The sequence below is a fragment of the Oncorhynchus masou genome, chromosome 13, assembly GCF_036934945.1.
Source record: "Oncorhynchus masou masou isolate Uvic2021 chromosome 13, UVic_Omas_1.1, whole genome shotgun sequence".
Taxonomy (NCBI): Eukaryota; Metazoa; Chordata; class Actinopteri; order Salmoniformes; family Salmonidae; genus Oncorhynchus; species Oncorhynchus masou.
Window position 1 is genome coordinate 84,434,288 of NC_088224.1, and position 23,174 is coordinate 84,457,461.

The 23,174-nt window shown below is 43.7% G+C and overlaps 2 protein-coding genes and 1 pseudogene across 6 annotated transcripts; 1 reads left to right on the top strand and 2 right to left on the bottom strand.

The window, feature by feature from the left end:
• Window positions 1–2,202: 2,202 nt before the first annotated feature.
• LOC135553150 (ragulator complex protein LAMTOR1-like) lies at window positions 2,203–6,877 on the bottom strand. Its single transcript, XM_064985297.1, has 5 exons — window positions 6,601–6,877; window positions 5,256–5,401; window positions 5,084–5,161; window positions 4,863–4,986; window positions 2,203–3,917 (listed from the first exon to the last, which is right to left on the bottom strand). Exons 1-5 carry the CDS (start codon window positions 6,640–6,642, stop codon window positions 3,825–3,827), a joined length of 483 nt encoding a protein of 160 aa, XP_064841369.1. The 5' UTR covers window positions 6,643–6,877; the 3' UTR covers window positions 2,203–3,824.
• A 68-nt stretch (window positions 6,878–6,945) lies between these two features.
• On the top strand, window positions 6,946–9,426 carry LOC135553454 (uncharacterized; annotated as a pseudogene).
• Window positions 9,427–12,957: 3,531 nt separating this feature from the next.
• On the bottom strand, window positions 12,958–21,774 carry LOC135553152 (anaphase-promoting complex subunit 15-like). Of its 5 annotated transcripts, none has more exons than XM_064985302.1 (5): window positions 21,489–21,774; window positions 15,827–15,952; window positions 15,656–15,715; window positions 13,796–13,936; window positions 12,958–13,688 (listed from the first exon to the last, which is right to left on the bottom strand). In XM_064985302.1, exons 2-5 carry the CDS (start codon window positions 15,944–15,946, stop codon window positions 13,641–13,643), a joined length of 369 nt encoding a protein of 122 aa, XP_064841374.1. In that variant the 5' UTR covers window positions 15,947–15,952; window positions 21,489–21,774; the 3' UTR covers window positions 12,958–13,640. The 5 variants fall into 5 exon arrangements, with proteins under 5 accessions (XP_064841374.1, XP_064841372.1, XP_064841375.1 ...); XM_064985300.1 differs by lacking the exon at window positions 21,489–21,774 and adding an exon at window positions 16,390–16,595; XM_064985303.1 differs by lacking the exon at window positions 21,489–21,774 and adding an exon at window positions 16,330–16,401 and having other exon boundaries at window positions 13,805–13,936.
• Window positions 21,775–23,174: the final 1,400 nt, after the last annotated feature.

A 23,174-nucleotide genomic window follows, 5' to 3' on the forward strand; every position in this document is an offset into this window, starting at 1 on the left:
CAAAACTGAGGCTATGATTAAGAAGTTGGAGCTCTTCTCTGTCTGCATTAACAAGGACAACACACAGGTCTTTCCATCATTGTATGATTGTTTGTGTGCAAATGAACTCAAGCTTACGGACAATGTCAAATGTGACATAGCAAAGCACCTGAGTTGGGTGCACAATTTCGCAGGTACTTTCCCGAAACCGATGACACAAGCAACTGGATTCGTTATCCCTTTCATGCCCTGCCTCCAGTCCAGTTACCGATAGCTGAACAAGAGCCTCATCAATATTGTGCTTCTGTGAAAATTTAATCAGAAGCCACTACCAGATTTCTGGATTGGGCTGCGCTCAAAGTATCCTGCCTTGGCAAATCATGCTGTTAAGACACTGATGCCCTTTGCAAAGACATGCCTATGTGAGAGCAGATTCTGAGCCCTCAATAGCATGAAAACTAAATACAGGCACAGACTGTGTGTGGAAAATGATTTAAGACTGAGACTCTCTCCAATACAACCCAACATTGCAGAGTTATGTGCATCCTTTCAAGCACACCCTTCTCATTAACCTGTGGTGAGTTATTCACAATTTTCGATGAACAAATAAGGTTTTATATGTAGGATGGTTTAATAAAAAGCAAAATGATTGATTATTATATTATTATTTGTGCCCTGGTCCTATAAGAGCTCTTTGACACTTCCCACGAGCCAGGATGTGACAACAACTCTCATTATTATGTTTACTAAATGTATTGTATAGTGTGTGTGTGGTAGGCTTACAATGATGGCAAAAAAACAACATTTGAAAGTGCGCTGACCTTGGTGGTAGAGGGGGTACAGCTGGAGGTTGAATGTTTGAAGGGATACGGGACTATTAAAAAGTTTGGGAACCACTGATTTAGTACATTAGTAGTGATCACCCTACATTTAAGGGCCTAAAGCATGTGTGTGTGTGTGTGTGTGTGTGTGTGTGTGTGTGTGTGTGTGTGTGTGTGTGTGTGTGTGTGTGTGTGTGTACACTCTGTTTCCCAGGTCCTGGTAGAGCTGAAGGAACTGCGGGTGTTGTATCGCCATGATAAAAGCATCTGTAACCTTTCAGAGGTGGATAAGCTAGGCGCCCTGCCCTTCCTGCACGGCAGCACAATGGAGAATGAGGGGAGCTACAGGTACACACACACAGCACCACAGGCATTACATGAGAAAGGTGAGGACAAACCCAAATCTACACACACCCACATGCAAATATAGGCCGCCACTAAGCCCCACATAGGAGTGGGTTACAGGGGTGGTTTATTCCACTCATACTCTTCGTGTGATCTCCCAGTGCTGTTTGAAATCTGTATGTTCACCGAGGGCAATATGGCTCTGAGCCCTATGTGTAACAGGTGCTGAGTTCGTTGCAGCTGCGTAGCATTCTGACAGGTGCTTAAAATGAGCAGAGAGATCAGGGTCTAGTTACACACCGACTCTCTGCATAGCAACACTAAACTCCTACTGAGTTTTGGGACATTCTCCCTCTCTGTTCAGTGCTAAATTACTACCAGTTTACAGTGTGTTTAGTCACTGAATGTATAGATGTGTTCAGTTCTACAGCCTTATGGTCAAGAGAAAACAGAAGTTTGTGTACCCAGACAAACACCCAGTAATAAGAACGGGTGTAGAGGGTATGTGCCTCACTTGTTGGACTTCTGCGCTGTAGGGGGGGGGGGGGCACAATCATCATGCCAACCAACCAGAGTTCCAGAACCACAGGCTTACATCAGAAGACCATTATGATCTGCCCCATCGTGTAAAAGTACAATACAAATCTACTCATCAGAAACTCTGTCTGGTGTCTGTCAGAGTTGGGGCAGAAGGAATAGTACATCAACAGTAGATGTGACCTTGACCTGTATAATTATTGAACTGGACCATTGACCAGCCAGGCCCAACCAGGAACAGAGCCCTCTCACTCACTCTCCCCAATGCACTTTTGTAGGTGTTACTTTGTGTTGAAATATGGATCTGAGAATTGACCCTTTACCACGGGTGGATCAGCAGGTATGAGACATACTGTATAATCCCTATCATGGTAAACAAACGCTTCATAGAAAGTTGAAAAAAAAATAATCCTATCCATTACTTACAGTACACACTACATAAGATGTGATAGTGTTCATTAGGTTTGTTGTAATGATACCCCACACAATTCTCTCTATACAGACCTACAGAACACCAGTCTTATTTTTGAAAGTCTTTAATGAATTCATTATTTGGGGGGAAAAAAATGTATTAACAGTATATCTTAATAAACCTTTTGGTACTAGCCTAAGAAATGAACAATGTTATCCAGGTACTACTGCACACTGAAGTAACAAAAAACAAAACAAGCACACTGCAAAAAGTGGCAAATAAACACGGCCTTGCAGATGATCATCCCTTTAAAGACCCCAGAGAGGCACCCACCCACACACACACTCACCCCGGAGCATAAATACACTTAAAACATGAATAAATAATCACAACGCCTCTGATCATTTTAATTTAGGGGATACTCACCGGTTATGGTTGTTTATCTCAAACTGCCATGACAGCTTTCAGTTCATGGTTAATGTGAGGAACTCGTCACAATCGGTTTTGTTTAAAAATTCAAACAAACTTGGGTGTTAAGTTTTTTTCCTTTTATGTCATAAAAACTGGGCTGCTGTATCCTTAGTTTTGATTGGCTCCTAAAACAACTTAATTGGAGCTTTAGCCAATCCTGACCAATAGACTCTACAATGGGGAGGTGCATACACTCCATTTCTTGCTTCTGACGGAATCACATAAATCTGTACATAGAAGGCATCAACACTTCACTGATTCATTTACATTACAAGCCCCCAAACCCTCCCCCCAAGCCCAGTTACACCCCCAGCTGTATTGTTTCTGTGAAGTCTAAAGATATGTATTCAAGGACTGCCAGCTAAATTATTGAAGTGCTAAGCATGTTTCCCCCAGAAATGAAAGAAACCCATGTGGATACCAACCTCTGCCCCCACCCCTGCATTCTACCAACATGAGCTGAACTCAAGGGAAGACTCATATGGGTCATATCTGATTTGAACTTAAGTACTATAGTTGAACTAAGTCCCTCCTGTTTTTAAACCTACCCAACTTACATTAGGTCAATCTAAGGATTTTAACAAAGATAAGGAACACTATAGTGAGGGCTCTTTCTAGAAATTCATATTGATGAGGGGTGGGATGTGTGTTCTGGGTGACCGGTCCACACCGTGTCAGAACAGCATCCTCATGCTCAACGTAGTGGGTTGGCTGGCTGTGGACATCTTTTTTTTTGCCCTGTTCCTGTGCTACATTTGGACATGCATAATCACCCTATTTTCCTAGCTGTGGTTAGTTAGTTAGTACATTACTGGAGCTGCATATCAGACGAGGTTAGCAACACCTGAAAAACTCACAGCCAGCGTTAACGCCAGCAGCAGCTTAGTCATGCAGCTAGCTAACCGTTTATTCAGTCAATCAGACTCAGACCCTCTTCAAACAAGAACATTTAAAATAACAAAAACAAAGACTGCCCTAACACCATTATACTGCCATAACACCATTATACTGCCCTAACACCATTATACTGCCATAACATTTGACGGCTGGTGAAAGAATGATGAGTGGTGGCTTTGAAAGGTGGTTCTGAGGGGTGCAGGGCAAGGTTGGTTAACCCTTTCAGCAGGGGAGGCCTGGTTGTCATAGTCCTCAGCAGGGTCCTGGTGGCATAGCTGGGTAGCACAGGGACTGGGACACATAGATGCAGTGTGGGCATTGGGGACAGGACGGGAGGTGTATTATGGAGGCCAGAGGGCAGATCAGGGGATGGCAAATTGAACCACTAGATCTTCTTTAGCGTCCACCTTGATCTGAGAGATTGCACTGTAAGCATAGGCAGCTATCTTGGACACCTGTCAAACAATTAGAACAAATGAGGTTAACTCGCATCAATCGGATACATAATGCGTTTGTTGTTGCTCCAGAGCTGCCATACACTAACAGGTTTATGGACAGGGAAAGCACATGACTAATGGAAAGATGTCCTGATGAACATCTGAGAATGGCACGGTGTGTGTGTCTGTATTAGGGGTGTAACGATACACATATTCGTATCGAAACGTTCGGTACGGGGACCTCAGTTCGGTCCGCATTGTAAATACATAAAATAAAATTAAACACCAGGCCTATAGGCTATGCCTACACAGTTGTATTGCTTGAGTAAATCTGAGCTGGAAAAAATGTAACATTTCAGGCTATTCCATTAAGACAATTTGAGCCTATGCGCAAATTGTAATGAAAATTCTAATCTTAATTGATACATTTTATTAGGTGGAGCCAGGAACTAGTTCTGTACGATGGCAAGTCGTCGGGTGGATAAACCAGGAGGATTCTCAATCATCATTTAAAATCTTCAGTTTGGGAACATTTTGGTTTCCCAGTAGCTTACAACAGCTATGGAAAGAGGAAGTATGTTCCCTCAAACATGTTGACACATTTACAATGACATCACCGCAGCATTCCTACCACCTGACCAAGACGGAGATGCAAAAAAACACTACAACTTTGTCTCCCCTCTGCATTCAAGCAGCTCTTTACAGGTAGTAATGAGACGAAATACAAGGAGAACCGGTACCGAGTCAATGTGCAGGGGTACGAGGTAGTTGGAGTAATATGATCAGGTAGGGGTAAAAGTGACCAGGCAACACCTGAGGTTAGTGGCCCCTTAATTGGGGAGGATGGGCTCGTGGTAATGACTGGAGTAGAATCAATGGAATTGTATCAAATACATTAAACACATGGTTTCCATGTACCAAACTTTGAAACGTTACACCCCTAGTGTGTGTGAGCGCAAGCACCTGTTGTACATCCGAATATGGCACCAGATCACTAGCGAGCACTTGGTGCGGCTGGCTGGTGAGGGAAGGGAGTGGGAGGGGCTTCTTCTGAGACAGACTGTTACTCAACAAGGCCAGTTTTGTACTGAAAACACAATAAAAGACAGGTTAGTACTGAAACACATCAACAAGGCCAGTCAAAACCCACATACACATTAAGCAAACTACCTCCACACACCCACCTATATTGCCGAGCTTTGTCCATGTACTCATGCTGCTCCATGCCTTGAGAGTCTGCAGCCGAGACATCGATGATGTTCCTAAGAAATGGAAAGACGAGCAGGTATTCAGCAGAATTCAATTCCAATGAAATGAACACCATGATGATGGAGAAGGAGAATGTTTGTGTCTTACAGGGCTGTCTTGGTAAGGATGGATGTGAGTAAGGCCTGTTCGTCTGTGCGGGCTGAGGGTACACTGGTGGAGTTCCATTCTGTGCCGTTGAGGGGCTTGCTGTCGGGGTTCGGGTGGGGGATCAGCGGCTTACGCTCGTCAGGGTCCTGAGGCACAACATGCGCATCACGATCACAAACTATCACAACATCCTCGATCACTATCACAGGCTGTTTGGGAAACCAGATTCTGCTTATTGCTAAAATCATTATGATACAACATCTGAACTGAAGTCTGAAACAAAGGGGCGCCCTACAACACTTATAATACTCATCCTCTGATTTGTTGCTTTGACAGGAAGAAAATAATGAACCCAAACAAAAGTTACGTAACCCAGATAGTATAATACTGAAATATACACACCAGTATCATTATGTGTTATAACATGGTCAGCTAAGTAGTGGCAGGCTATAATGTGTACAACAGTCATCTGATAAACAGGATACAATCCCTGCCTCACATTTTTCAAAGGAAAAAGAAAACTTCCCTTCACCAAATTCCATTTTGGCCTATGTCACCACAACTGGATGGGAAATCTGAGATCATATGACATGCATCTGGGAGAAGTTGATTGGCTGGCAATATCAACATGTTCCAACAGTTTGACCGAATGTGAACCTTTGAGGCCCAATTTACATAAGTGGTCACGTTTTACTGGCCCTGATTGATCATCATCATGATAGTTGAGAATTGAAACTAAGCTATTGTCTGCTGTGCAAGTAGATAGCTTCTGACGGACACATATTAACTGATTAATTAAGCTGAACTAGTAAGCTAGATAACCATTTGTTGACAATTACAAACATTGTCACTATTTTGAAACGTCTCTTAACTAGCTAATGTTGTTAGGTGTGTTGGTCAACTTGCCAATACGGGAACTAACGTTAGCTAAACTCCCTAGGCCCAATTTTTCTAGCACAGCTAGCAGTTGTCTTAAATATTAGATATTTCTTAATTCCATTGTTGTACGTTTAAATGTGTGTGCATTGTTGTGAATTGTTAGATATTACTGCACTGTTGGCGCTAGGAACACCAGCATTTCGCTACAACCGCAATAATATCTGCTATATGTGTACAATACAATTTCATTTGAAAGGACTGGCTAGCTTTCTGCTGGGTCGTAGTTGGCTAACTTAAAAATAGTTTCATTTTAACACGCAAAGTAGCACCATATTTTCACTTTTGACTCGTGGAATTCGCAACAACAAACTGTCTTGCAATGGCCTTATGACCACAAATAAATGAAATGTGTTTTGTTAAATAATATTTGACACCCTAGATAACCAACTAGCATAGCATTAGCTACCTGCTCGGTGGTCTCGTTCTCGCTACTGTAACAACAACCCATGGCGTCCGCTGGGCGTTCGGCGGTCTGCCAGGTACGCGAACCCAATCTCCAACTACTCCACCCGGGAAACTATTGCTATAATAAGAGAAACAGACCCTGTCTGAGTCCACGGGAAAGGAATCAAACTTCTTTCTTTGTTTCTCTTTCTCGCTGACCGCTTCTATCAGCTACTACAACAAACGAATCCTATCACATGACAACAGTTTTTGCGCAGCCAGGGCTCAGAAACAAACATATGACATCCGGCCAATGTGAAGATGCCATGGGGACAGATACCCTAATCACGTGACAGGGGTATTTTTTTTTTTTAAAGACTTGCTAAAATAGTGAGCTTGCTGTTGTTTTGACTGGGGAATAAACCTGCAGAAAACAGACCGCGACGTAAGGAAAATGCATAACGAATAGATGGCAAAAATACATTGCTGGCAGGTTCTGGGCAGACTGCTATGGGAAGATAAAACAACAAACAGTCTTCCGTTCTAATAACAAAGCCACTTTTACAGCCCTCAATAACCGGGAGTCACACCATTGCATTTGATGTAAGAACCAGTTTGTTCTGCATGACTGGGTGATGCCAGGCGCCCTCTCATTACACTAGCCTCATACTAGGTTGGTTCCAACCAGCTACGCACTTCTCCAGGACTGCTGAACAACCACCGTGCTGCATTGGTTTTTTATTCTACACGTGTCGTCGGTATGGCTCAACTGAAGTTATCACTTTCCTGAGTGTTGGTATCTATTTCTTTCGCCTCAGTTTTGACCACAGATAGCTCCATTCAGTTTGCGTCCGAAAGTATCAGTTCCTCATCGTTTCGCTCGATGTGTAAGCCCATCCCCAGCACACTTTCTCTGTGCCACGGCGTCGGTTACGGGGACATGAGGCTGCCCAACCTACTGGGGCACGACTCATTGAAAGAAGCCCAGCAACAGTCGGCCGCCTGGCTGCCGTTGGTCTCCAAACTCTGCCACCGGGATACCAAGAAGTTCTTGTGCTCTCTATTCGCCCCGGTGTGCCTACCGGAGGGACCCGTGCGCCCTTGCCGTGGGTTGTGCGAGGCTGTGAGGGACGGTTGTCTCACTGTGATGAGCGCGTTCGGGTCCCGTGGCCCGACATGTTCAACTGCACACAGTTCCCACGCGGGGTCAATCTCTGTATTCCCACCACGACCCAAGACACACAGCGTGCGCGGAAGCGAGAGGAAGCGGGTCACGAAGAGGCATCAGAGGGTTTGTGCCTATCGTTATCATCATTATCATAGAAAGCTGATCATCTGCAAACATGTTCCAAGCCCTTTCACACACACACGAACTAACCCTGTTCTCCGTGGCATGACTCTTGGTGTCCTCAGGAACAGTGATCTGTGACTCATGCAGTCTGGCTGCTGAGCGGGAGACAGACATTCAGAACAACTTCTGCAAGAGTCCACATGGTGAGTGACGTGTATGGCATTGGTCACACTTTAGACAAAGGCTTATAGAAGCCTATAACGTGTTTACATGTGTAAACCTGTTTACATGTATTTCTGTTTTTTTTTTCTCAGCCTTTAAACTGCTTATCGGGAGTGTGTCTGTGGAGGGGGGTGACTGCAGGTTAGTCCCTCTGGGCCAGAGTCGCATCCTGAGGTGGGAGGGTGGAGGCACGGAGAGGGCTGAGGGCGTCCGGGGGGCAATGGCCTACAGTGCCCTTTGGCTGCAGGAAGGGGGCACCTGTCCTGCCCTGGAGGAGGCAGATGGGGGAGAGGGGAAGGGGTCCCTGGCAGGGGTGTGGTACCTGCACCTGTCCTGCCCTGGAGGAGGCAGATGGGGGAGAGGGGAAGGGGTCCCTGGCAGGGGTGTGGTACCTGCACCTGTCCTGCCCTGGAGGAGGCAGATGGGGGAGAGGGGAAGGGGAGGGGTCCCTGGCAGGGGTGTGGCCCTGGAGGAGGCAGATGGGGGAGAGGGGCAGGGGTGTGGTACCTGCACCTGTCCTGCCCTGGAGGAGGCAGATGGGGGAGAGGGGAAGGGGTCCCTGGCAGGGGTGTGGTACCTGTACCTGTCCTGCCCTGGAGGAGGCAGATGGGGGAGGGGAAGGGGGGCAGGGGTGTGGTACCTGCACCTGTCCTGCCCTGGAGGAGGCAGATGGGGGAGAGGGGAAGGGGTCCCTGGCAGGGGTGTGGTACCTGCACCTGTCCTGCCCTGGAGGAGGCAGATGGGGGAGAGGGGAAGGGGTCCCTGGCAGGGGTGTGGTACCTGTACCTGTCCTGCCCTGGAGGAGGCAGATGGGGGAGAGGGGAAGGGGTCCCTGGCAGGGGTGTGGTACCTGCACCTCTCCTGCCCTGGAGGAGGCAGATGGAGGAGAGGGGAAGGGGTCCCTGGCAGGGGTGTGGTACCTGCACCTGTCCTGCCCTGGAGGAGGCAGATGGGGGAGAGGGGAAGGGGTCCCTGGCAGGGGTGTGGTACCTCGGCCTTGCTGACATACAGGAGGGCAGGTTGATCCTCTCTAGGCTGGTGAGATGGAGGAAGGGGGACAAAGAACTCAAGAAGTTCATCAGGAGACTGCTCAAACAACCCTGCTGATGATGTTATCAAACAAGCATAAAGAGACTTTCCAATTTGACCAATTGGATGCGTATGAGAGGACACCACAGCCCTGTTACATGTCTGCCTCTTGGCCTAGACCCTATCCCTTCAATATCCCTTCAATATCCCTTCAATATCCCTTTCATATCCTTTCAATATCCCTTCAATATCCCTTTCATATCCCTTCAATATCCCTTTCATATCCCTTCAATATCCCTTCAATATCCCTTCAATATCCCTTCAATATCCCTTTCAATATCCCTTCAATATCCCTTCAATATCCCTTCAATATCCCTTCAATATCCCTTTCAATATCCTTTCAATATCCTTTCAATATCCCTTCAATATCCCTTCAATATCCCTTTCATATCCCTTCAATATCCCTTTCATATCCCTTCAATATCCTTTCAATATCCTTTCAATATCCTTTCAATATCCCTTTCATATCCCTTCAATATCCCTTTCATATCCCTTCAATATCCCTTTCATATCCCTTCAATATCCCTTCAATATCCCTTCAATATCCCTTTCATATCCCTTCAATATCCCTTCAATATCCCTTCAATATCCTTTCAATATCCTTTCAATATCCCTTTCATATCCCTTCAATATCCCTTCAATATCCTTTCAATATCCCTTCAATATCCCTTCAATATCCCTTTCATATCCCTTCAATATCCCTTCAATATCCCTTCAATATCCCTTTCATATCCCTTCAATATCCCTTCAATATCCTTTCAATATCCTTTCAATATCCCTTTCATATCCTTTCAATATCCCTTTCATATCCCTTCAATATCCTTTCAATATCCCTTTCATATCCCTTCAATATCACTTTCATATCCCTTTCATATCCCTTCAATATCCCTTCAATATCCTTTCAATATCCCTTTCATATCCTTTCAATATCCCTTCAATATCCTTTCAATATCCCTTCAATATCCCTTTCATATCCTTTCAATATCCCTTTCATATCCTTTCATATCCCTTCAATATCCTTTCAATATCCCTTCAATATCCCTTCAATATCCCTTTCATATCCTTTCAATATCCCTTTCATATCCTTTCATATTCCTTCAATATCCCTTCAATATCCCTTTCATATCCTTTCAATATCCCTTTCATATCCCTTCAATATCCCTTTCATATCCTTTCATATCCCTTTCAATATCCCTTCAATATCCCTTTCATATCCTTTCAATATCCCTTTCATATCCCTTTCATATCCTTTCAATATCCCTTCAATATCCCTTTCATATCCTTTCAATATCCCTTCAATATCCCTTTCATATCCTTTCAATATCCCTTCAATATCCCTTTCATATCCTTTCAATATCCCTTTCATATCCCTTTCATATCCTTTCAATATCCCTTCAATATCCCTTTCATATCCCTTTCATATCCTTTCATATCCCTTTCATATCCTTTCATATCCCTTCAATATCCCTTTCATATCCCTTCAATATCCCTTTCATATCCTTTCAATATCCCTTTCATATCCCTTCAATATCCCTTCAATATCCCTTTCATATCCTTTCAATATCCCTTCAATATCCCTTTCAATATCCCTTCAATATCCCTTCAATATCCCTTTCATATCCCTTCAATATCCCTTTCATATCCCTTTCATATCCTTTCAATATCCCTTTCATATCCCTTCAATATCCTTTCAATATCCCTTCAATATCCCTTTCATATCCTTTCAATATCCCTTTCATATCCCTTCAATATCCCTTCAATATCCTTTCAATATCCCTTCAATATCCCTTTCATATCCCTTCAATATCCCTTCAATATCCCTTTCATATCCTTTCAATATCCCTTCAATATCCTTTCAATATCCTTTCAATATCCCTTTCATATCCCTTCAATATCCCTTCAATATCCCTTCAATATCCTTTCAATATCCCTTTCATATCCCTTCAATATCCCTTTCATATCCCTTCAATATCCTTTCAATATCCCTTTCATATCCCTTCAATATCCCTTTCATATCCCTTCAATATCCTTTCAATATCCCTTCAATATCCCTTTCAATATCCCTTCAATATCCCTTTCATATCCCTTTCATATCCCTTTCATATCCTTTCAATATCCCTTTCATATCCCTTCAATATCCCTTCAATATCACTTTCATATCCGTTCAATATCCCTTCAATATCCCTTTCATATCCTTTCAATATCCCTTCAATATCCCTTTCAATATCCCTTTCATATTCATATCATCTAGCTCTGGAGAAGTCGTGCCTTCATCATAGGGCTCCAGAGTGACTCAGGGGTTTAAGACACTGCATCTCAGTGCAAGAGGTGTCACTACATTCCCTGGTTCGAATCCAGGCAGAATCACATCCGGCCGTGATTGGGAGTCTCATAGGGAGGGTGGCGCACAATTGGTCCAGTGTCGTCCGGGTTTGGTCGTCATTATAAATAAGAATTTGTTCTTAACTGACTTTCCTAGATAAATAAAGGTTAAATAAATAAAAATAAGAATAATTAAGTATCTACCCAGTCTGTTCAGATCTACGAAGACCTGCTAGGCAGAAGAGAGACCATCAGAGGACCAGTGTGTTTGTTTGGATCTATGTTCTGGGCACCTGTCACATATTAATTATTAAGTGCATTAAATTCTGAATATTATTATTATTTTTTAAATCAAATGTGAGAACATGATTGTGATTTGTGTGAGCCGAGTGAGGACACAGTTACCAGTGAGGCACAGAGCAGCATTAGTTCCATTCAAAGCAGAGTATTATTGGCTGATAGTAACATCAGAGACTGCTGTGTAACAGTGTGTAATAAACATTATTTTGAGCTGTAAATACTGCTGTCACTATTATTTTCTGTGCATTTGTGTTTTCTGGATCCCTCTGTTTGTAGGAAAAGACAAACCTGACTCTCGACTCACACCACACGTGTCTGTACACCTAATCCACCCATGTCTGTCTGTCTCTCACCCCCCCCCCCCTTTCTCTCTGCCCTCCTACATCGAGTGTCTTGAGTCAACATATGAAGAACTTTCCCTGGAGCCTACCAGTGATGTATTGCTGTATGTTTATTATGACATAATAGTTAGTCAATAATAATCTGTGTGAGAAACGATGGAGTGGGACTGGGGAGGGGTACTATGGCTAGTGAGGATGTGATATGACTGTAATACTAGGCTGAGCCGGGAAGAGAGGGCCTTCCAGTATGCTCTGACCCACGCCACCCACGGCGACCCAGAAAGCATCCTGAAAACCTTTGACCTCTGGTGCAGCAAGGTGGAGTTCAGCAGCAATATCAGCCCCAAGAAAGGTGACCCCACCTGACTGAAATTCTTCTCCCTCTTCTCCATCCACATTAGCCTGTCTGACCACACCTATGTGTGTGTAGGTAAGATAAGGGACCGGGTTATTTTCCCAGCACTGCCCTCCGACAGTGCTGGGTTCCCACTGTGGATACAGCACAGTGCGTATCGCCTGGGCACCAGGTTCTAGTGTGGAAATGGATGCAAGAATCACTGCCATAGCAGAGGTCATACGAGGCTTCGAAGATGACACAGTGAGAGAGACACACACATATCTATTACTAAGACATGCAAGGTTGGGTACAACTTACTTCTGGTTTTGTTGTCTGAGCCTCCTGCTGCCTTGACCCTCCTAGTCTCCTGCTGCCTTCTGCTTAGTGCCCCCTGCTGGTTGAATATCGCTCAGACAGCATCTAACACGTGTTATACAAGTCTGTGTGGCATCAATAAATCCATTACATACATTATCTGTACACAATGTTTCTCTTTATTTACATAAGACACTGGACCAATTAAAAAGGCATTTACTTTACATACATATGAGCACCTGTGAAGTTCCTTTTTAAAATCAGTTTTGTTGAATACTAACGTTTGTTTTTAACTCTCCAGGTTTCTGTTGACAGCACACCCACACACAGAAGATTACGCAGATGCAGTGTACAGGCTATGGTTTATGCCCATTCAGATGTGACCCGACTGGCGACGGACGGACGGGGGAGTCAAAGTACACACACAGAACAACGAGTACCAGAGAGGGGAGTGAGTGCACTCTGATGTCCTTGAGTTTGATGTGTGCATCGTCTAAACAAAGGGTCTGAGTGTCTCGTGATCTGTGGGGGAGGACAGAACTAGCAGAGGGGAGGTTGAGGTGGAGCAGAAGTTCTTTCTCCTAATGTTGCAAAAACACTTGTTTCAAGAGAAAAATGTTTTACAGTTTAGTCTTCACACATTGCAACTGTAGAACACTGAATGAGAGAACACGCACACAGCACTTTCTCCATGCAGTAAAACCCCACGCAGCTCACACCTCCCCCTTTAGTTTCACAGGGTGGGTGTGAACAGCAGGGAAAGTTCACCAACCAAAAGCCACTGTCCGGCAGAGTAGATGAGCGCTACCAAGGGGGCATCAGAGAGCAGCGAAGTTTACTCTGGCCTAGATCATCCACTGGTCCTGGTCTTGGTCTGCTCCCTCCATATCCACCTGAGAGAGGGATGAGTGACATTAAGAATCAGAAGGGCTAGTATTTCCCTTATAGTGCTCCATAGACATGACCCCTAACCCCTGATTGTGTGTGTGCGCGCATTGACCTCGTTGACCTCTCCGTCGTCCGGTGACTCGTTGTAGTCGTTCATCTCATCTATGTCCTGCATGTCCTCTTCATCCTCAGAGTCTTCCTCACTATCTTCCTCATCCTCATCCTCCTCCTCTTCTTCCTCGTCAAATGTTTGCTACACACCCACAGAGAATGCAAACACACACCAGAGTGAGCATGGAAAAATGACAGAAAACATCCTTAACAGCCACTATAAAAGAAAAGACCACTATCTTATTTTATTCCAAACGTTGACGCAAAATGGTAAACAATCAAATCAAATTGTATTTATAAAGCCCTTTTTTCATCAGCCGATGTCACTAAGTGCTATACAGAAATCCAGGCTAAAACCCCAAACAGCAAGCAAAGCAGAAGCATTGTGGCTAGGAAAAACTCCCCAGAAAGGCAGGAACCTAGGAAGTTCTCTTCTGGCTGTACCAGTTGGAGATTACAAGAATACAAGGCCAGATCGTTCTTCAAATAGTTCAAATGTTCACAAATGACCAGCAGAGTCAAATAATAATCACAGTGGTTGTAGAGTCTGCAACAGGTCAGTACCTCAGGTGTAAATGTCAGTTGGTTTTTCATAGCCAAGCATTTTTATTTTATTTAACTAGGCAAGTCAGGTAAAAACAAATTCTTATTTACAATGACGGTCTACCCCGGCCAAACCCTAACAATGCTGGGCCAATTGTGCACTGCCCTATGGGACTCCCAATTGGGACTCACGGCCTGTTGTGATACAGTCTGGGAATCGAACCAGGGTCTGTAGTGACACCTCTAGCACTGAGATGCAGTGCCTTAGACCACTGAGCCCCATTCAGAGGTCGAGAGAGACAGCAGGTACAGTAGAGGGATGGAGGGAGAGAGTTGAAAACAGCAGGTCTGAGGACAAGGTAGCACGTCCAGTGAAACGATATGTAACATTTGAGGAATTAAATGTCATGACATATTAAAACCTCTCCCTAGCTGCTAAACTCTCTTTCTGTGTACCACACCACCATAACCAAGTTCACACAGGGTAGGGGGTTTAGGATCACCATCTTTAACTTTACTTGGTTTGAATGAGAGCTAGCGAGCATTACAAAAGCATAACAGCGGTCTTGAACCACAGAGACGGTCATCCTGGGAAACAGTATGGACATCTCTGTCTGAGAAGACACACTTCACTGTGACAGGATAGCTATCAGCACCCACCTAGATAACAGACCGGGATAGATTAGTACACAGCTGATCAGATTTGGGTTTCAGTGAACCTAAAAATATATCTATGGGGAATGTAGCTAGCTGTGCTGTTCTCTCCTACTGTAGCTTTACACTATCTTTGGATGGTATAATTTAAGCTCTTGCTTGCCCTCCATCCTCTGGCCCTAATGACTCTCCCAAACCTGGGAGCTGTTGGGAATAACCACAAAATGCAAACATGAACTTGCCACATGCCCTTTCCACCCCCACATAGAACCAACTACAAAATACATTACAATTGGATGTACTGGTGCTGCTCGGGCAATTTAAAATATTGATTGGGGACCTTCTTATTGAGGAATGTAATAAAAAAAAAGTGACATTTGTGTTGTACTGTATTTTACTGGATATATATTGTTTTCGATTTGGTCGTATGAAATTGTATTTGCAGGGCTCCCTTGTGAAAGAGACACTGGTCTCAATGGTGACTCCCTGCATAAATAAAGGTAAAATAAATGTGAACATGATTTACCTTCGTAATATCGCAGGACTTGGTCAAAATCCATAAGCATCTTGTATACATTTGGGTCAACTTTTGGATGAAAATATGAGTGACCAACAGGTCAGTTGTCTAGGTAAGTAAAATAAATATTATTTAAAGCTCAGATACCTCAAAAATTGGCTTCCCAATAGGCATCAGGCTATTGTCCTTCTCTGAGATGCTCTGTAACTAAGGGGGAGAGACAGGAGAGGTCAGTGTGTGTATGTCTGAACCCAGGTTGGCTCTGTCACTCCTTCTCGTCTTGCCCTTTCTTTTCTCTCTGTGTTTGTTTGATTGTACCCAGGTCTGGTGCTGCTGCTCCTGTTGGTGTAACTCTGTCTCATCCACACATGGCCGGTCCAGGTTGAACCACAGAGTCTCTGTCATCCTGGGAAACAGCGAGGGGAACTGCGTGGACATCTCTGTCTGAGAAGACACACAGACTTCATTGAGACAGGATAGCTATCAGCACCCCTAGATAACAGACCTGGCTAGATGAGTACAATCAGATGTTGGTTTCAGTGAAGCTAGCGAAAGCTATCTGTAAGAAATGTCACAACATAGCTAGCTAGCTGCTAACTTGGGTAGGTTAGCTACTGTAAGAATTGCTTAGATTAGGTTTTGAAGACTTTAAAATGGTATCTGTTAAATTATTGCAGACCTTCCTTACTAGCTAGCAAACACTTCATCCTGCATAATGTAGCTAATGCGTTAGCTTGCTATGTTACGAAACAATATCTAATGCATCAACAAAAAAAATGTACACATATTTACTGTACATGTCATAATATTCACCGTCTTACTTGTCAAATCACTATCCCGACTAGTAGCTATCAAAATATAAATTTCAAATTTCAACTGACCGGAAACCAGTGTTGTTTTGTAAACGCTCCCGGTGTGTACCCATATCCTTCCACATACGTTCCGCTTACTACTACTACTACTACTACTACTACTACTACTGCTTCTTGTTCTAGAGGTTTATCAAAGATTTTTATAACTCAACCATCTCATTGTTCTATCTTTGGTTTTATGGCAGACTACACTTATTGGTGTATTGCTATACGAGGTCTTCTTTGATATTATTGCGGTCCTCAAACAAATGCTATAGGTGCATGCCGCCACCTACTGTTTTGGCTGTATATCAGACCAACTAATAAAAAAATATATCATAAAAAAAAACAGATTCAACTGCCAACAACCACTTCTTACAGGCTCTGGGGCCTGAGAGGGAAGAGCATCTTTGGACAGTATTCTTTGCAATGTTTAGGCAGTGAAGTCCTGTCAACCCAAAAACATTTCAGCCGCAGAAACTATTATGTCCAGTTTCTTGGACATAATGTGCAGGATGTGCAGTATGTGCAGGACAATTAATTATATGCAAGATAAACACCATAAAATCCACCTTCTTCACAATCAGCATATCAGTTTCCATCGACTGTTGAACAACACTCTGAATCTCTACAGTCTGCGGAGCATCCACCACCATATCTTCAGCTCCCCTCACTCCTTCAACTACTTCACGTGCCTCTGTGTAGGAGAGCTGCATAAAAGCCTTGACACTTGCCACTTCATATTCCTTTACCCTAACTGTGCACTCCAGGGAATTGGGAACGTGAGTTCCATCACAAAGACGGAGATACATGGGGAGAAGGTCCGGATGCCATGTGAGAATTTGTAGGCGAGTGAGTAAACCTCCACTACCATCCGTTCTATTGGCCAACGTGCAACCACTGGAGAATAAGCTGGATGATCTACTATCAAGACTATCCTACCAACGGGACATTAAAAACTGTAATATCTTATGTTTCACAGAGCCATGGCTAAACGACGACGCAGATAATATAGAGCTGGCTGGGTTTTCTGTGTTTCGTCATGACAGAGCAGCTACGTCTGGTAAGACGAGGGGCGGGGTGTGTGTCTATTTGTCGATAACAGTTGGTGCGTGATGTCTAATATTAAAGAAGTCTCGAGGTATTTCTCCCCTGAGGTAGATTACCCCATGATAAGCTGCAGACCACACTGTCTACCAAGAGAGTTCTCATCTATATTATTCATAGCCAAATATTTTCCACCACAAACTGATGCTGGCACTAAGACTGCACTCAATGAGCTGTATAAGGACATAAGCAAACAAAAAGTGCTCATCCAGAAGCGGCGCTCCTAGTGGCCGGGGACTAAAATGCAGGCAAACTTAAATCCGTTTTACCTCATTTCTAGCAGCATGTCACATGTGCAACCAGAGGAGAAAAAACTCTAGACCACCTTTACTCCACACAGAGATGTATATGAAGCTTTCCCTTGCCCTCCATTTGGCAAATCTGACCATAATTCTATCCTCCTGATTCCTGCTTACAAGCAAAAACTAAAGAAGGAAGTAACAGTGACTCTCTCAATATGGAAGTGGTCAGATGACACGGATGCTACGCTACAGGACTGTTTTGCTAGCACAGACTGGAATACGTTCTTGGATTCATCCAATGCCGTTGAAGAGTATACCACCTCAGTCACCGGCTTCATCAAGAAGTGGATCAACGACATCGTCCCCACAGTGACCCACAGTACATATCCCAACCTGAAACCATGGATTACAGGCAACATCCGCACTGAGCTAAAGGCTAGAGCTGCCGCTTTCAAGGAGCGGGACACTGTTCGGACGCTTATAAGTAAGCCCACTATGCCCTCAGACGAACCATCAAACAGGCAAAGCGTCAATACAGTACTAAGATTGAATCTTACTACACTGTCTCTGATGCTTGTTGGATGTGGCAGAGCTTGCAAACTATTACGGACTACAAAGGGAAAACCAGCCGTGAGCTGCCCAGTGACGCGAGCCTACCAGATGAGCTAAATGCCTTTTATGCTCTCTTACATTTACATTTACATTTAAGTCATTTAGCAGACGCTCTTATCCAGAGCGACTTACAAATTGCTCTTCAAGGAAAGCAACACTGAAGCATGCATGAGAGCACCAGCTGTTCCGGATGACTGTGTGATTAAACTCTCCGTAGCCGATGTGAGCAAGACCTTTAACAGGTCTTGTTTAAAAGTGCAGTGGAAACCCATTCTCTGGAGTGATGAATCACACTTCACTATCTGGCAGTCAGATGGACTAATCTGGGTTTGGCGGATGCCAGGAGAACGCTACCTGCCCGGATGCATAGTGCCAACTGTAAAGTTTGGTGGAGGAGGAATAATGGTCTGGACTGTTTCTCATGGTTTGGGCTTGGCCCCTTAGTTCCAGTGATACAAGGTCACTTAGTGCCAGTGATATACTACAGGAAACAATGACGTTCTAGATGATTCCGTGCTTCCAACTTTGTGGCAACAGTTTGGGGAAGGCCCTTTCCTGTTTCAGCATGACAATGCCCCCATGTGCAAAGCGAGGTCCATACAGAAATGGTTTGTCGAGATCGGTGTGAAAAAACTTGACTGGCTTGCACAGAGCCCTGAACTCAATCTGATCGAACACCTTGGGATGAATTTCCCAACCTCACTAATGCTCTTTTGGCTGAATGGAAGCAAGTCCCCACAGCAATGTTCCAACATCTAGTGGAAAGCCTTCCCAGAAGAGTGGAGGTTGTTATAGCAGCAAAGGGGGGACCAACTTCATATTAATGGCAATGATTTTGGAATGAGATGTTCAATGAGCAGGTGTCTGTGCACCTGTGTACGTGCACTACCAAAACAGTTTAATAAGGCAAATCAAGGAGTTTCTCATAGCTAGTTTGTATATGTATGTTATGCTTGAATCAACATTCTATGACTTTTATTGTGTAGGTGGATCAGTTCGCCATGCTTACCCTCAACACGGGGAACCGTCAAGTGTGCATGCGTAGTCCCTACCTATGCTCCCTGTTCACCCACGAGAACAACGAGACAGCCTATAGGAAGGGGGTCGGAGACCTGGCAGTGTTGTGCCAGGACAACAACCTCTCCTTCAACATCAGCGAGACAAATGAGCTGATCGTGGACTACAGGAAATGGAGTGACGAGCATGCCCCCATTTACATCAACAGGCAGTGGTGGAAAAAGTTCCCAATTGTCATACTTAAGTACAAGTAAAGATACCTTCATAGGAAATAACTCAAGTAAATGTGAGTCACCCAGTAAAATCAATACTTGAGAAACAGTCTAAAAGTATTTGGTTTCAAAATTCTTAAGTATCAAAAATAAATGTAATTGCTAAAATGTACTTAAGTATTAAAGTAAAAGTAAAACTATAAATCATTTCAAATAGCTTATATTAAGCAAACCAGAAGGTACGATTTTCTTGTTTTTTTTGGAATTTACAGATAACCAGATGCATACTCGAACACACAGGCATAATTTACAAGCATGTGTTTAGTGGTCAGCGGTAGTAGGAATGACCAGGGATGTTCTCTTGATAAGTGTGCACATTAGACCATTCTCCTATCCTGCTAAACATTCAAAATATAACGAATATGTTTGGGTGTCAGGGACAATTGAAGGAGTAAAAAGTACATAATTTTCTTTAGGAATGTAGTGAAGTAGAAGTAAAAGTTGTCAAAAATATAAATAGTAAAGTAAAGTACAAATACCACAAAACACGACTTCAGTAGTACTTTCAAGTATTTTTACTTAAGTACTTTACACCACTGTCAACAGGGCTGGAGTGGGTCGAGAGCTTCAAGTTCCTCAGTGTCCACATCATTAAGGATCTATCATGGTCCACACACACCAGCACAGTTGGAAAAGAGGGCACGACAACGCTTCTTCCCTCTCAGGAGGCCGTAAAGATTTGGCATGGGCCCTCAGATCCTCAAAAGGTTCTACAGCTGCACCACTGAGTGCTGACTGACTGCATCAACGCTTCTATACCAGGGACCTCAACCCGATAGAGATGGTTTGGGATGAGTTGGACCGCAGAGGAAAAGCAGCCAACAAGTGCTCAGCATATGTGGGAACTCCTTCAAGACTGTTGGAAAAGCATTCCAGGTGAAGCTGTTTGAGAGAATGCCAATAGTGTGCAAAGCTGTCATCAAGGCAAAGGGTGCTACTTTGAAAAATATCAAATATATTTTGATTTGTTTAATACTTTTTGGTTACTACATGATTCTACAATGTAGAAAATAGTACAAATTATATTTTTAATGTTTATTTATTTAACCTTTATTTAATTCAGTTAACAACCAATTCTTATTTACAATGACGGCCTACCAAATAAAGAAAAACCCTGGAATGAGTGGATGTCTCCAAACCTTTGACTGGTACTGTACATATCTATCTCAATGACCTCGTACCCCTGCACATCGATTCTGTACTGGTACCCCATGTATATAGCCAAGTTATCATACTCATTGTGTATTTTATTATTACTTTTCTATTATTTCTCTTTTTTCCTTCTCTCTGCATGGTTGGGAAGGGCCTGTATGTAAGCATTTTGCTGTTAGTCTACACCTGTTGTTTACAAAGCATGTGATAAATAAAATGTGATTTGATTTGACACACACATACACGCACACACATAGGTATACATACACTCTGTCACAGACACACAAACATTTAAATGCAAAATAAAACATTGTGATGAAACATTGTTTCTTTATCCTGTCCTCTCCACCCCTCTCTCCTCCCTTTCTTCTCTGCTGCCTGCAGCTGTGGTTCACCGGAAAGAACCCCAACAAGAAGGTGGCAGAATACTGCTAAAACCACACCACCCTGGCAACGTGCTGCCCCCGCAACACACTCCTCCTCCTGGCAACAATGTCATTAAGCATTGTCCTGCTTTGAATTAAACCACAGATGCTTATGTCATAGATGGCTTTATGTGTCCTTGTATTCCTACACTCTGTAACTGTGTTTCTGTGGCTATATGTCTCATATCAAATTACATCCTATTGCACACAGTTAAATAAAGGTTAAATAAATAAAAAACTAAATATGCACTACTTTTGACCAGAGCCACAAGAAAATAATGACCTCTTTCCTCAGTCCTCACCCTTACTCCCTCTTCATGCTGTCCTCTTCTCCCTTCCCTCCTCTCTTTCTTCTCCCGTAGAAGGGTTCAGTGTTTAGTGTTTGGCACTCAGCCCGCCTTGGCACTGAGGCTGCCAACAGAACCTTACTCTCTGTCTAGGACGTTAGGGTATTTCAGGGAACCAAAAACACATGACCAGTCTGAGAGGGAGGCCAATCTGCTTCAGTTCTCAGTAATTATGGGGTGTTCCATTCCCCTATGTGTGTGTGTGTGTGTGTGTGTGTGTGTGTGTGTGTGTGTGTGTGTGTGTGTGTGTGTGTGTGTGTGTGTGTGTGTGTGTGTGTGTGTGTGTGTGAGTACAGTCTGTTCTTGTCTTTTATGTTTTCATTTGTCACAGAGCGTATTATGGGCGTGGCTAGCCTCCTGGTACCTGTGGTTACCAGGCCATAGTCCTCACCCCTGCTGCCTGAGATGTGGCACATACTCTCTCACATAAGCACATACACACACATGTACAGAGACTCACATTCATGTAGCCTCCACACACACTTACACACACCATGCTCTGTGTGATGACATAGCCAAGAATAGCAGAAAGATGGACGAGGTCCATAAGGCTATTAATACCCAGCCTCTCTCCAGGTCCCACTCACCTCACACTCTACAAATCAAATCAAATAGTATTAGTCACATACACATGGTTAGGAGATGTTAATGCAAATGTAGAGCAATGCTTGTGCTTCTACTTCCGACAGTGCAGTAATATCAAACAAGTAATCTAACAATTCCCCAACAACTACCGAATACACACAAATCTAAAGGGATGGAATAAGAATATGTACATATAAATATATGGCTGAGCGATGGTCGAGCGACATCGGCAAGATGCAGTAGATGTTACAAGGTAAAGTATATTCATATGAGATGAGTAATGTAAGATATGTTAACATTATTAAAGTGGCATTGTTTAAAGTGACTAGTGATCCATTTATTAAAGTGGCCAGTGATATGTCTCTTTGTAGGCAGCAGCCTCTCTGTGCTAGTGATGGCTGTTTAGCAGTCTGATGGCCTTGAGATAGAAGCTGTTTTTCAGTCTCTTGGTCCCAGCTTTGATGCACCTGTACTGACCTCGCCTTCTGGATGATAGCAGTGTGAACAGGCAGTGCCTCAGGTGGTTGTTGTCCTTGATTATCTTTTTGGCCTTTCTGTGACATCGGGTGCTGTAGGTGTCTTGACAGGCAGGTAGTTGACTATAGGGGTGGCAGGGTAGCCTAGTGGTTAGGGAGTTGGACTAGTAACTGGAAGGTTGCAAGTTCAAACCCCCGAGCTGACAAGGTACAAATCTGTTGTTCTGCCACCGAACAGGCAGTTAACCCTGGCCGTAATTGAAAATAAGAATTTGTTCTTAACTGACTTGCCTAGTTAAATAAAGGTCAAATAAATTGTGCAGACCACACCACCCTCTGGAGAGCCTTGTGGGTGAGGGAGGTGCAGTTGCCATACTAGGCAGGGATACAGACCAATAGGATGCTCTCGGTCGTGCTTTTGTAAAAGTGTGTCAGGGTTTTAGGTGACAAGCCACATTTCTTCAGCCTCCTGAGCCTTCTTCACCACACTGTCTGTGTGGATGGACCATTTCAGTTTGTGATGTGTACGATAGACCATTTCAGTTTATGAGGTACTTAAAACTTTCCACCTTCTCCACTA

Coding starts and splice junctions, on each gene's coding strand:
- LOC135553152 (XM_064985302.1), bottom strand. CDS start 15,946: ATGTCCACGCAGTTCCCCTCGCTGTTTCCCAGGATGACAGAGACTCTG. Junction 15,716..15,826: donor AGCAGCAGCACCAGACCTGG/GTACAATCAAAC, acceptor TCTCCCCCTTAG/TTACAGAGCATCTCAGAGAA. Junction 13,689..13,795: donor ACGACGGAGAGGTCAACGAG/GTCAATGCGCGC, acceptor TCCCTCTCTCAG/GTGGATATGGAGGGAGCAGA.
- LOC135553150 (XM_064985297.1), bottom strand. CDS start 6,642: ATGGGTTGTTGTTACAGTAGCGAGAACGAGACCACCGAGCAG. Junction 5,162..5,255: donor ATCCTTACCAAGACAGCCCT/GTAAGACACAAA, acceptor TCCATTTCTTAG/GAACATCATCGATGTCTCGG. Junction 4,987..5,083: donor GACAAAGCTCGGCAATATAG/GTGGGTGTGTGG, acceptor TTGTGTTTTCAG/TACAAAACTGGCCTTGTTGA.